Genomic DNA, 15,209 nt, shown 5'->3' with positions numbered 1-15,209 from the left:
ATGATGGAAGTGGGGAGAAGGGAGAGCAAATGCTGAATGGGAGAAAGAGAACACATACTGGATGGAAGGAGGGATAAAGAAAAAGGACATATGCTGGATGGGGGAAGAAGATAGAGTTAGTGAAATAGTGGACGGGTGAAGGAAAGGGGTGGCAAGCTGTGGGTAAACATAGTGAAAAGAGGGAAACTGAGGACTGCATAGTAAGAAATAATTTAATTTAAACGGAGGCAGAAAATAAAGGAGGAAGACCAGAGAAGGAAAGGGAAGAGAGAGAGAGGAGAGAGAGATGCCAGAGAACGGGGAAGGAGAGAGAGATATCAGATCTGAGCGGAAGAAATGAGAAGAGAGAGATGCTAAAAACCAAAGGGAGGAGGGAAAGAGAGATGAAAGGAGAAAGATGCCAGACCATGAGGGAATAGAGGGAAGATGATGGATGCCAGACCAAAGGGGGGGGGTAGAGGAGAGATGGAAGAGGGAGGCATACAGTTTCTGGAAGGGGCATAGAAGGAGAGAAGATGCCATATAGGGAGGGGCAGAGAGATGGCAGACAGTGGATGGAAGGAAGACAGTAACAAGAAGATGAGGAAAGCAGAAATCAGGGAAGACAAAGGTAGAACAAAAATTTTCTATTTATTTATTGCTTTAGGAGACATATGTCACTGTTTCTGTGGCGTTGCATTTTATGCAGAGTCCAGCTTCTTGCTGGTCCAATTTAACCTTTGTCTATGTATTTCTATTTTATCCCCCCTTTTACAAAACTGTGGAGCGTTTTTTAGCGCGAGCCGTGGTGGTAGCAGCTCTGATGCTCAGAATTCTATGAGCGTCAGAGCTGTTACCACCGTGGCTAAAATCCACACTACAGTTTTGTAAAAGAGGGAGGGGTTAGTTTGTGATGACATATTCCATACTAGGTGAAGGTGTTTTCTGTGTTAGAAAGACATGGTTTTCTGTTAGGATTGACGGTGTAGGATTGATCTGTACTAGTCTGGCTTGTTTAGTTTTACAATGGGTGTATTGATGTTGTACTGCTCACTGCAGTATGTAAGATGCTGCCTTTTCCTAGGTACTCATGTGTGACGTGTGGCTTGTTACTAAAAATCATGTTTTTCGTACAGATGGGGGGGGGGGGCAAAAAATGATGGGCCCCGGGTGTCACATATGCTAGGTACACCACTGCATATATGCACTATCCCCAGATTCTATATAGGTCGCCTAAATCTGTGACCGGATCATACATCCGCAAAATAAACTAATTAGTCATTTAGGCCCTTACAATCATTACTGAGTAATTGACATTAGTTCAGAGTTCTGCGCTCCTCTGCCCTATGCTCTACTCTATAACGTGCACATGGGCAGGTGGGGGCATTCCCTGAAATGAGGCGTGACGACACTAGCTTTTGTCAGGCGTAAGAGCTCGAGCCCAAAGTTAGACGCGAGAAGAACGCCGAGCTAGTATTCTCTAAAAGGCACTCTGGCCCAGATTCTATAAACAGTGCGCCAAGCCGATCTGAGTGCCTAACTTAATTGTCTTAATTAGCTTAATTGGCACCATTAATTGAAAACCATCGTTAAAAAAGCAATTGGAAAACAATTAACTAGCCTAACTCGGTAGATACCTACCACTTTGAGCTAGGCATCTACTCCAAGGTATCTATTAGAAAGTAGGCATGGTTAGGGGTGGATTTGGGTGTAGTTTGACTTAGGCACATACATTTAGGCCACGAAAACCCTGGCATAAATGGAGTGTGTCCAAGGAGGTTCCGCTAGGCGCTATTCTATGAACAGAGCCTAGCGGATGATTGACAATTACAGGACACGGGTTCTATTTATTTCGTATACAGTGTTCCCCTGTGAATTCGTAGTTCGCGAATCGCGGACTCACTCATTCGCAGTCTGCTCCAACTGCCTCTTCCTGTAGTAAAGTCGGGCTGCACCAATCAGGAGCTCCAGCTGCCCTCTCCTGCCTCCCCTGCCTTTTGACAGGCGAAAACCCGCATTTGTGGTTTTTTGAAATTCGCGGGAGTTCCTAGAACGGAATCCCCGCTTATCTTACTTTACCACAAAATGAAGTGTTTTAAAATTAAAACATGTAAAAAAAAGAAATAAATAAAAAAAGAAATAAAGAAATGAACTCCACAATAAAAGTAAAAGCCCAGCCCAAACCCACCCCACAGTTAAACCCGAACAGGGGACCACATTCACCCGAATAAACCTCTCCTCGGTGCGTAGAAGTTAAAGCGCTGCGTATATAATCAGGGCCTCTGTGTTGAGTGCCCTTTACTGAATTCTGTTTTAGCGGCTAACTTTGGTTGCTGAATCTGGCCCTGGCCCTGTGCCATGTGCATCTTTTCAGCTAACGCTCCTATGCTCTGGAACGCTACGTCTATAGAACTATGGGAGGAAACTGTACTAGACCGATTTAAATCGCATCTAAAATACTTTTTATTTAAAGATGCCTTTTTATAGAATCCTTTCTAATTCTTAAACCAGGCGGTCCCCATCCCTGTTGTCTTTACCCTTTTTCGTCTCTTTCCTATCAACGATCTAGTTCTGCCCTTCCACCCTCTTTTGGCTGTACGTCTGTGCCTGTTTCCTTTTTATGGATCCCAAATTATTTTAACAGTGTACGCCGCTTAGAAAAACGGTAAGCGGATTATCAAATTTTAAATAAAACTTGGAAACTTGGTATGGTGCCCTGTTTCATTTTTGCAGATAACGGGTGCATTTGTGTGCATATGTGGCAATATTCTGTACATTTACACATGCAAGGGGTGTGTAAATGCCTTTTACGCTATGCTCGACAATCACGTTGATATCCTGTTTTGGAGGTAAGGCAGTAGATAAAATAATATGATTTATTATCACTGTTGAACTTGCTGCAAAAACATACAAAGCTATAATCAAGTTATATAGACTTGTGAGTCTGTCGCTTCATTTTTTTATGACGATGTTGAGCTGTTAATTTCACACGGCTCCATTATTGATTAGGTTGAAAGAAGACCAGAGATTCATTGAGGACAACCTTCGTCTGACAACAGTAAGTACTGAGGATAAAACCAAGGGCAGTTGTTAAAATCCCCTCCAAATAGCTCTGTATTTCTCGCCTCATCTGCTTTGCTGGCGGTTCAAGGGAAACTCAAACCCCTTTCACAAATCCTCAGTTGCTTTGTCCGTCAACATAACTTGTGTTTTTCTTGAAGCTGATAGCTCTGCTAGGACTGTGAGTCGTATAATATCCAAGGAGCCATAAGGCACAAAATTTCGGTCCAATAACATAACACAACAGAATGAAGAATTTCACAGACTGAGAAGGCTTCCTCTACCAATAGCCTTCTATGAACCCAGGGCAGGATTAACTTTTTGTTGGGCCCTAGGCAAATAGGTTTGTTGGAGCCCCTCATTGTAATTTAAATATATTTTAAAGCTCCCACAAATGGAGCCTTGAATGATTCTGACTACAGAGTAAAACAGGCAGAGGAGGAAACAGTAGATAATTTCTCTTTCCAAACAGAATGTAAAGTCTTGAGGAATACACTGAAGCAGTTTTCCATTAAAGAAGGCAGTCATTGTTGCACTCATGACAACCAAATAAATAGAACAAAGTCAAGAAAAGCAATACTGAATAACCAGAGTCCACTGTCCAGCAGCCGATAAGCTGATCATATCTGTGTGCTGTTTGGAATATGCAAGTTCGCAGCTGATCCTACTGCGTTGGGAACAGTTGTGATCGTACCTGATCCCTTGGAGCTCTTGTGCATGCTGACGATATCTCCACTGGCTTGTTCAGGGTCATGCTTCCTGAAGATGTTCTTCATTGTGGACTGAAAGTTGTTGGTAACAAAACAATAGACAATGGGGTCCATGCAGCTGTTGAGGCTACTCAGGGTCACGGTTACGTGATAGACAATCAGGCTGACATCTCGAGGCATGGAAGGGTTAACGCAGATGGCCATCTGGGTGACGTGGAAGGGGGTGAAGCAGATGGTGAAGATGATGAGAACCGTGATGAGAAGCTGGACAGCTCGCATACGCCGCTCCCGGCTCTGGTTCATGAGGCTAGATTTCGACAAGGCGCACATGATTCTGAGGGTGAAGAAGGTAATGATGATGAGAGGCAGGAAGTACTCAAAGACTGTCAGGGCAAAAAGCTGGAAGAAGCAAAACGATGGGTAGTTTATGGCAGCTGTCAGTATTGAGAATGTGAGGACAATGGCGAAAAGCCAAATGAAGACACAAATTCCTTTGGCACAGTTGGGATTTCTCCATCTGCGTGAGGCCTCCGCTTGGACAATAGCCAGATAGCGGTCAACACAGATACACGTCAGAAAAAGAATGCTACAATACATGTTCACAAAATAGCTGAAGATGTGAACAAAAGAGCAGGTCAAGCAGTTCCCACCGCTGTAGTACAGGATGATGCGTGTCGGCAAGGAGAGGCCAACCAGGAGGTCAGTAATAATCAGGTTGATAGTGTAAATGACCGAAGTCATTTTTGTCTTGGTACGAAAACAGAACACGTACATGGCCACGCTATTCAACACGATGCCCACGAAGAATATGATGGAGTTCGCCGCCACCAGACCTATCCACACGCTATAAAAATTATTGTACAATGTTTCATCCAGATGTGCCAACTGGCGTAGGTATGGCTCATACTTAGTTGTGGAGGTGGCATTTTGTAGCACAGGTAAGGTTGTGTTCATGAAGGCAGGCTCCTGGGTGGAGGAGTCATGCATATTCAGCGCTTTCATAACCTGAAAAATAAGAAGGAGCTATTTAAAGTCATGATCTGTTTGCAAAGTCAAGACATTGAAACAAAAGAGCACAACTTATAGATGTTCAACCACTGTCCTCAACTTAAACCTCAACCAGAAGGTTGATCTGTAGAATCCACAGAGAGAACGAGAAATTCTAAATAAAAGGCTGTGGAAACCGATGTTGTTGATGTTGACTTTAGCTGGTATCCAAAGAAACAAAACACATCCACAGCAACATCAGTTTCCACAGCCTTTTGTTTTGGATCTCAACCTAAACCTTCTCCAGAAGACTTTGCCATCAATATGTGGAGTCCTCTGTGTCACTAAGAGATCTCAGTGTACCTGTCCTGTACATACAGTGGCATTGCAAGGGTGAGTGGCTCACGGGGCGGTGGCATCCTTCCCCACCCCCTCGCTCATTCCCAACCCCTCCCCCTCCGCTGCCGGAGCATACCCCGTTTTCTTCCTGTGTACCTTTTTAATTTTCCAGGTGCGAGCAACATCGCAAACTTGCTGCCCGCGTTGTGTCGGCTATCCCTCTGACGTCACTTCCTAGGCGCGAGGCCCAGAAGTGATGTCAGAGAGAGGAGGCACCAAGGTGGGCAGCAAGTTCGCAATGTTGCTCGTGCAGGGAAAATTGAAAAGGTAAGAAGGAAGGAAAGAGGCGCATACGCATGGTAGGAGGGGTCTGGAAGGAGCGTGGGGGCAGAGAGGAGGACGAGTTCCTGGGGTAGACCGCACTCTCCCTTGCCGACTCCCCGACACGATCGGGGTAAGAGGGAGCTCAAGCCCTCTTGCCCCCCCGACATGATCGGGGCAAAAGGGAGCCCCAGCCCTCTTGCCCCGCCGCCTCCCCAACTCCCCGACAATATCGGGCCAGGAGGGAGCCCAAGTCCTCCTGGCCCTGGCGACCCCCCCCCCTAGTTGTTCGGGCCAGGAGGGAGCCCAAATCCTCCTGGCCACGGCGACCCCCTACCCCCACCCCGCACTACATTACGGGCAGGAGGGATCCCAGGCCCTCCTGCCCTCGACGCAAACCCCCCTACCCCCAACGACCGCCCCCCCCAAGAACCTCCAACTGCCCCCCCAGCTGACCCGCGACCCCCCTGGCCGACCCCCATGACACCCCCCACCCCCCTTCCCCGTACCTTTCTGTAGTTGGCCGGACAGACGGGAGCCATACCCGCCTGTCCGGCAGGCAGCCAACGACGGAATGAGGCCGGATTGGCCCATCCGTCCCAAAGCTCCGCCTACTGGTGGGGCCTAAGGCGCCTGGGCCAATCAGAATAGGCCTATGCCACTGCGCACTCATCAAAGATGGGAGAATGAAGGCCGTGGAGCTTCTTGCTGCTGAGAAATCGCATTGTACCTCCATACATCAGAGGGGTTTGAAAGGAAGGGTGAATAATAAGAGATCTTATAATAGGAAATCATACTGGGATCTCTCTCGTTCAACGGAGCACTCAACACTCACATACCTCAGTCATGGAAGGAGGAAAGCGCTTCTTAAATCACTGGTTATTTGCCTAGCTCAGAGACAGGAGGAGGCACAAAGCCAGTAACTTCACTCCACCTCCATCTCCTACTTCACCACCTCCATCTCCTAATTCACCACTCCACTTTTACTTCCTTCTCCTCTGCCACTTTGGGCCACAGTGGCAAAGGACAGAGCAGCTATAGTCTGGGGTGGAGAGATAGAGTATACTTATGGTCCCTCTGTACCCCTCCTGTTTAAAATGGAAACCCTCGCTATAGAGCAAATAAAACTAGATACAGAGAAAATGACTGTAGATAAAGACCATCTGGCCTGTCCAGTCTGCCCATCTGTATCAACTAATAAGCTCTATAATCCTTTCCTCTCCTGCAGAGATTTTTTGTTCTAGTCCCATCCATGCTTTCTTGGAGTTCAGAAATAGTTCTCATCTTTACAACCTCTACTGGGAAACTAATCTCCATCACCCTTTCCATAAAGAAGTATTTATGTTTAAAATCTAGAATGATACCCGAAGATCGGAGAGTGGCAAAGGGTTCCAGAGGTGGATCTAGAAAATTACAGATCGGTGAGTCCGATGTTGGTGCCAGGCAAAATGGTAGAGACTATTATAAAGAACAAACTTATAAAGCTTAGACATAAGCATAGATGAATGAGACAAAGCCAACATGGATTTAGTCGAGGGAAATCTTGGCTCGCCAATCTACTACATTTCTTCAAAGAGGTGAATAAATATGTGGATAAAGGCATTTGACAAAGTACCTCATGGAATAGGAGGTAACATCTGTTTATGAATTAAGAACTGATTGAAAGACAGAAAACAGAGAGTAGAATTAAATGGCCAGTATTCTCAGTGGAGAAGGGTACTGGGGTTTTCCAGGGGTCTGTGCTGGGACTCCAGCCTTTTAACATGATCTAGAGATGGAAATAACTAGTGAGATAATTAAATTTGATGATGAAACAACATTGTTAAATCTGAAGAAGACTGTGAAAAATTGTAAGAGGACCTTGCTAGACTGGGCATCAAAATGGCAGAAGATGTTTAATGTGAGCAAGGGTGTCAGGTCAAAAGCGCGCCGGGACAAAGGCGTGCACAGACAATTGAGCGCAGTGTGGAGGTGCGCGCCGCAGAAAATTACTGTTTTTAGGGCTCCGACGGGGGGGGGGGGGCGTGGGGGGGAACCCCCCACTTTACTTAATAGAGATCGCGCCGCGTTGTGGGGGGTTTGGGGGGTTGTAACCCCCCACATTTTACTGAAAACTTCACTTTTTCCCTGTTTTTAGGGAAAAAGTTAAGTTTCCAGTAAAATGTGGGGGGTTACAACCAGTGTTCCCTCTAAGCGGGCGGGTGTTGTGAGCAAACTTTTTTCACCGTGAGCCAAAAATATCGGGCGCCAGCAAGTTATGAGCCAACTCGCCCGATTCTCCTCTCGCCGCCCTGCCATCTGCCGTACGCCTCTTCCGATCGTGCGCTGTGACGAGAAACGTGTGCGCTGCGATGTAATATTTTGTGCGCCAGCGCACGCCAGCGCAGCTTAGCGGGAACACTGGTTCAAATGGTTTTATTTATTTCCCCAAATTTATTTTTGTTATACGCATTGAAAATATTTGATATTGCGTTTAAATCAAAATCTCAATAAACTTGAAACGAGTGCCCGTGAGATTGTGGGAGGGTTAAATACTCAAAACTTAGAAGTTTTTGCTACGCCAGCTTTCTGGTATCTTTACATACAGTGGCGTACCTAGCATATGTAACATCCGGGGCCCATCATTTTTTGGCACCCCCCCCCCATCTGTAAGAAAAACATGATTTTTAGTAACAAACCACACGTCACACATGAGTACCTAGGAAAAGGCAGCATCTTACATATTGCAGTGAGCAGTACATCAATACACCCATTGTAAAACTAAACAAGCCAGACCAGCACAGATCAATCCTACACCGTCAATCCTAACAGAAAACCATGTCTTTCGAACACACAGAACACAGAAAACACCTTCGCCTAGTAAGGAATATGTAATCACAAACTAACCCCTCCCTCTTTTACAAAACTGTAGTGTGGATTTTAGCTACGGAGGTAACAGCTCTGATGCTCATAAAATTCTGAGCATCAGAGCTGCTACCACCAAGGCTGGTGCTAAAAACGCTTCACAGTTTTGTAAAAGGGGGGATAAAATAAAAATACATAGACAAAGGTTAAATTGAACCAGCAAGAAGCTGGACTCTGCATACAATGCTTCACAGAAACAGTGACACATGTCTCCTAAAGCAATAAATAAATAGAAATTTTTTTCTACCTTTGTCTTCTGTGGTTTCTCCTTTCCTCATCTTCTTGTAACTCTCTTCCTTCCATCCACTGTCTGCCGTCTCTCTTCCCCTATATGGCATCTTCTCTCCTTCTATGCCCCTTCCAGAAACTGTATGCCTCCCCCTTCCATCTCTCCTTTCACCCCATTGGTCTGGCATCTCTCTCCTCGCCTTCCCTCTCCCACACCTCTCCTCATAGTCTGGTATCTCCCCTTCCCTGATTCTCTGGCATCTCTCTCCTTTCCTTTTCTTCCATCTTTCGCTCCCCCTCCATGCTCTCACATCTCCCCCTTCCTTTTCCCTTAGACTGGCATACCTTCCTCCTACGCTCCAAGCCCTGGCATCTCCTTTAATTCCCTCCCTCATCTTCCTTCTCCCTCCAGCTGGGTACCGCAACACTCTTCCCTGCAGCTCTGCACTTCCCCACAATTGCCATGCTTCGGTTCCTCTTCTTCCTTCCTTCCTCCCCCCCCCCCCCCGGGACCCTGCGGCACCATCAACTCTTACTCCCTCTAATGTCGGCCCTGCAGCTCCAGACTTCCTCGCACCTTCTCCCCTCCCCCTTTGGATCGCTATTATTTTAAATGTTATAGCCGCGGAGCTGTATCCATCAGTGGAGATGTCTAACCTCGGCCTGCCCCGGAACTCTTACTGCAGCAGCCGCCCGTCTAGGCAGGAACAGGAAGTCACTGTTGCAGTAAGAGTTCCGGGGCAGGCCGAGGTTAGACATCTCCACTGATGGATACAGCTCCGCGGCTATAACATTTAAAATAATAGCGATCCAAAGGGGGAGGGGAGAAGGTGCGAGGAAGTCTGGAGCTGCAGGGCCGACATTAGAGGGAGTAAGAGTTGATGGTGCCGCAGGGTCCCGCGGGGGGGGGGGGGGAGGAAGGAAGGAAGAAGAGGAACCGAAGCATGGCAATTGTGGGGAAGTGCAATCCCCCCAATGCGTCCCCTTACCTTACCGACGCGTGTGTGCGCTGTGAAGAGAAACTTTGCGCTGCGATGTAATATTTTGTGCGCGAGCGCAGGCCAACGCAGCTTAGCGGGAACACTGGTTACAACCCCCCAAGCCCCCCACAACGCCGGCGCGATCTCTATTAAGTAAACTGGGGGGGGGGGCTCCCCAACAAAACCCCCCGTCGGAGCCCCTAAAAACTGTAATTTTCTTCGGCGCGCGCGTCTCCGTCTTGTGCTCAGTTGTCGGCGCGCGCCTTTGTCTTTCGCGGGGTTGTCTATGAACCGTGAGCAAGTGCAAAGAGATGCACATGGGCAAGAGCAATCTGAACGATAACTACTCGATTCAGGGTTCCATGTCAGGTGTCACCACCCGGGAAAAGGATCTAGATGTCATTGTTGAGGATACGGTGAAACCCTCGGCTCAGTGAGTGGCTGCGGCTAAGAAAGCAAATAGAATATTAGGAATTATTAAGAAAGGAGTGAAAAACAAAGATGAAAATATTATAATGCCCTTGTATCTCTCCATGGTGTGGCCCCCACCTCGATTAGTATATGCAATTCTCATCACCGCATCTCAAAACGATATAATGGAGATAGAAAAGGTTCAGAGAAGGGCAACGAAAATGATAAAAGGGAGAGGGGAAAACTTCCCTAGAGGAAAGGCTAAAGCGGGTAGGGTTCTTCACCTTGGAGAAGAGACGACTCAAGGGAGATATAATAGAGGTCTATAAAATACTGAGTGGAGTGGAATAAGTAGATGTGAATCACTTGTTTAGTCTAAGGATGATACCATGAAGCTACTAAGTAGTAGATTTAAAACAAACCGGAGAAAATATTTCTTCACTCAATGTGTAATTATGAGATTTCCCCCCCCCCCTTACCATTATGAAGCTGCATTAGGCTTTTTTATAGCCGGCCATGGTGGTAGAATTCCTATGAGCGTTGGAGCTAATGTTGCCACAGCCAGCGATAAAAAAAAACCTAACGCTGCTTCATAAAAAAAAAAAAGGGGAGGGTTAAATTCTAGAATTTGTTGCCTGAGAAAATATGGTGAAAGCAGTTACCTTAGCAGGGTTTTAAAATGTTTAGATAATTTTCTAAAAGAAAAGTCCATAAACAATTATTAAGATGGACTCTTTTGGGATCTTGTCAGACACTTGTGACTTGGGTCCGCCACTGTTGGAAACAGGATACTGGGCTTGATGGACCTTTGGTCTGTCCCAGTATGGCAACTGCTATGTTCTTATATTCCCTGAGATAACCAAACTATTTCCAAGTTGTTGCAAGCCTGATCATAGATAAGGCAATAGCTGTAATAAACTTTTTAAGGATTATAGTGCACACACTGACTCATACGAGGAGGTGCTGAAAGATTCTCAGCCCAACCAAGAAGAGAATGGCCTGGATATGGTTCAACCAATGAAGCAATGTCAAACATAGAATTACAATCAAGCCCTTGTGACATCACTGATGAGGTTGGCTCTTATTGGTGGAATGAGGCATTATGACAATATAATCTCAGCCCTGGTTACCAGAGACTGAAACTCTTCACATTGGTGAGGTGCTGAAAGATTCTCAGCCCAACCAAGAAGAGAATGGCCTGGATATGGTTCAATCAATGAAGCAATATCAAAAAACATAGAATTTCGTTTCTGCAAATTGGCACTTAACGAAATAAGATAAGTTGGTTGGTTGGGCTGAGAACTTATCAGCACCCCCTCGTGTATGTAAGAAAAGTGAGCCAAGCATAGGACAATCAAGCCCTTGTGACATCACTGATGAGGTTGGCTCTGATTGGTGGAATGAGGCATTGTGACATCACACTCTCAGCTCTGGATACCAGAGAATGAAACCCTTCACATTACAAGGAAGTTCTCAGCCCAAGCAAGAAGAGAAGGGCGTGGATATGGTTCAATCAATGATCTGAAACAACGACAAAACAGAGAATTTCGTTTCTGCACATTGGCGCTTACGGAAATAAGATATTCTTTTCAGCTTCAGTGGCAAAATATCGCTCAGAATTTAGGAAGTTGGTTGGTTGGGCTGAGAACTTTTTCAGGACCTCCTTGTACACAAGAAAGCACTTTGCTAATAAACAGGAATACCTCTATAATAACATGAATAGACTCAAAAAAAAGAAATAGGGTGAATGTTCTAGCATGTGTTTTAAAGCCTAAGTCAAAACTAGCTTAGATTGGTATGACGCAAGAGTCATTTCCACCTGGAAGCTCTTCAAAGGCCTACATGAAATGCAAGAGTGTACAGTACTCCCCCGATATTTGCGGAGGTTCCGTTCCAGGAACCCCCCCCGAATATCGAAAAACTGCGAATATGGTTTTTCACCTGGGGAGGCAAGAGAGGGCAGCTGGAGCGTCGGCGAGTAAAGGAAATCGCTCGCGGTATGCTCCGACCACCTCTTCCTGTACTAAAGTCGGGCTACACCAATCAGGAGCTGCTTTGACATGCAGCTCCCGATTGGTGTAGCCCGACTTTAGTACAGGAAGAAGCGGTCGGAGAATATCGCGAATGAGTGAAACCACGAGCCGCAAACCGTGAATTTGTGGGGGAACACTGTATAACCCTTGCCCGGTTCTCAATAGACACGTATCCATATCGCATTAAAAAAAAACCCATATTACTGTTTATTTGTTCCAGATACCTGGACTGGTCAAGCAATGGACTCACTAGGTATGAAGGGCGAATTAGCATTTCACTCATAGATGTGTTCAGTGTCCTCTTCTCCACCTCCCTGCTCCTTCCTGACCCCGTACCTTTAAAATATGCCAGGCACGAGCAACATCACAGCCTCGCTGCTCGTGTCGTGTCGGCTATCCCTCTGATGTCATTTCCTAGGTAGGGGGCTGGCGCCCTGGGGGTGTGGGTGCTGGTGCCCCTACCAATACCACGCCCAGAGCGAACCGCCCCCCCTCCCCCCTTACCAGGCATTGGATGTGTTTGCCGTGCAGCGGGACGCAAGCATAGAGCCGGACAGTATGGAGACACAATTTCAACTGCCACTGCCCATTCTCTTAATGAAGGACTTTTCTTCTTATTATACAGAAACAGATAAACACAAGGGCAGATAGAGACCATATGAACTATTCAGTCTGCCCATCCATGCCATGGGTCCTATGAACTTGTCCTAAGCTTGCTTGGATTCAGAGGCAGTTTTCATCTCTACCGGGAGGCCATTGCATGCATTCACCACCATTTCTGTGAAAAAGTATTTCCTCAGTATTTCCCTGAGTCTCATCTTATAGACTTATTATTCCCTTACAAAAGAAATTCAATAGAATTATTTTTAAAACTACTGCAATTATAATTTTTCTTTTTTTTAAAAAAAGGTTTGTATAACCATCAAATTTGAAAGTGCCATTGCGGAAAAACAAAATTCTACTCATTTATTTCTCTCTTTTTTTTTTAAGCCTTTATTCATTTTTAAAACTTTCAACTTTAAAACTTTCAACAACCCCTCTGAAACGTAATCCTTATTCTTCTACCTATCTTTTAATCCCTCCTCACGACTCTATTAAGTAACCAGCTCCTTAAATTGTAATTTTTCCTTGAAATGTCCAGTCATCTTTTGATGTAATCCGCCTTGAACTGCAAGGTACAGGCGGAATAGAAATCAATAATGTAATGTAATGTGATGTAACATAAGATACAATCATTTTATACTTTAACATCACTTAAAATACCATCAAAGTTTAACTCACATCAAATATCCCTCCCCCCCCCACTAATTCATTTCTCAAAATACGGAGGCCTGTACAAACTTAGGGCTCCTTTTACAAAGGTGCGCTAGCGGTTTTAGCACGCGCTAAAATGCCACGCGTGCTAGCCGCTCCCGCCTCCTTTTAAGTAGGCGGTAGTTTTTCAGCTAGCGCGCTAATCTTGTGCGTGCACTAAAAACGCTAGTGCACCTTCGTAAAAGGAAGCCCTTACTGTACTTTAGACCGTTGACGTATTGGATATCAGATCGCTTAATCTCGGCTATGCTGTGATTGTCGCTGAGAACTTCTTCCACTCTTTGCATGTGCATCGTCAAATAAAATATGATTCTGTTTGTTTGGACATGACGTACCTAGTTCTATTGTACTAACTTTAACTAGGACTTCAGCAGAACGAGATTTAGGAGTAATCATCAGTGCAGACATGAAAACTGCCAATCAAGTGGAGAAGGCTTCATCTAAGGCAAGGCAGATATTGGGTTGTATCAATAGAAGTTTCGTCAGCCGAAAGCCTGAAGTCATAATGCCGTTGTACAGGGCCAGGTTGAGACCTCATCTGGAGTACTGTGTGCAGTTCTGGAGGCCACATTACAGTAAAGATGTGCGCAGAATTGAATCGGTTCAGCGGACGGCCACCAGGATGATCTCGGGGCTCAAGGGTCTCTCGTACGAAGAGAGACTGAACAAACTGCAGCTCTACACTCTCGAGGAACGTAGGGAGAGGGGGGACATGATCGAAACATTTAAGTACCTCAGGGGACGTGTCGAAGTGGAAGATGCTATTTTCTTTCTCAAGGGACCCTCGGGCACAAGAGGGCACCCGCTCAAACTCAGGGGCGGAAAATTTCATGGCGACACCAGAAAGTATTTCTTCACAGAGAGAGTGGTTGATCATTGGAACAAACTTCCAGTGCAGGTGATCGAGGCAGACAGCGTGCCAGACTTTAAGAATAAATGGGATACCCATGTGGGATCCCTACGAGGGTCAAGATAAGGAAATTGGGTCATTAGGGCATAGACAGGGGGTGGGTAAGCAGAGTGGGCAGACTTGATGGGCTGTAGCCCTTTTCTGCCGTCATCTTCTATGTTTCTATGTTTCTATGATGGGTCATTTGGCCTTTATCTGCCATCATGTTTCTATGTTTCTATAATCAGAAAGTTCTGTGACATCACAATGCAGGTGTAAAGAGCCTTAGCCTATAGGAAGAGGAGATGCAAATGTTAAGAGCCTTAGCCAATAGAGAGAGGAGGAGATAGTGGATGCTGTGGATGGTCCATTTGGCCTTTATCTGCCATCATGTTTCTATGTTTCTATAATCAGAAAGTTCTATGACATCACAATGCAGGTGTAAAGAGCCTTAGCCTATAGGAAGAGGAGATGCAAATGTTAAGAGCCTTAGCCAATAGGGAGAGGAGGAGAGAGTGGCTGCTGCAGACACCAGAAAGTATTTCTTCACAGAGAGAGTGGTTGATCATTGGAACAAGCTTCCAGTGCAGGTGATCGAGGCAGACAGCGTGCCAGACTTTAAGAATAAATGGGATACCCATGTGGGATCCCTACGAGGGTCAAGATAAGGAAATTGGGTCATTAGGGCATAGACAGGGGGTGGGTAAGCAGAGTGGGCAGACTTGATGGGCTGTAGCCCTTTTCTGCCGTCATCTTCTATGTTTCTATGTTTCTATGATGGGTCATTTGGCCTTTATCTGCCATCATGTTTCTATGTTTCTATAATCAGAAAGTTCTGTGACATCACAATGCAGGTGTAAAGAGCCTTAGCCTATAGGAAGAGGAGATGCAAATGTTAAGAGCCTTAGCCAATAGGGAGAGGAGGAGAGAGTGGCTGCTGCAGACACCAGAAAGTATTTCTTCACAGAGAGAGTGGTTGATCATTGGAACAAGCTTCCAGTGCAGGTGATCGAGGCAGACAGCGTGCCAGACTTTAAGAATAAATGGGATACCC

General features: G+C 45.8%; 1 protein-coding gene across 2 annotated transcripts in view; it reads right to left on the bottom strand.

The window, feature by feature from the left end:
- Positions 1 to 2,870: 2,870 nt before the first annotated feature.
- GPR20 (G protein-coupled receptor 20) overlaps positions 2,871 to 15,209 on the bottom strand; it is a 90,831-nt gene continuing 78,492 nt past the window's right edge. For both annotated transcript variants that reach the window (XM_033934190.1, XM_033934189.1), the window contains exon 2: positions 2,871 to 4,754. In XM_033934190.1, coding sequence (XP_033790081.1) covers positions 3,660 to 4,751 — 1,092 coding nt within the window. In that variant the 5' untranslated portion in view covers positions 4,752 to 4,754 and the 3' untranslated portion in view covers positions 2,871 to 3,659. The remainder of the gene's footprint in view (positions 4,755 to 15,209) is intronic.

The sequence above is a fragment of the Geotrypetes seraphini genome, chromosome 2 (assembly GCF_902459505.1).
Source record: "Geotrypetes seraphini chromosome 2, aGeoSer1.1, whole genome shotgun sequence".
Taxonomy (NCBI): Eukaryota; Metazoa; Chordata; class Amphibia; order Gymnophiona; family Dermophiidae; genus Geotrypetes; species Geotrypetes seraphini.
This window is presented reverse-complemented; position numbering and strand designations above follow the sequence as displayed.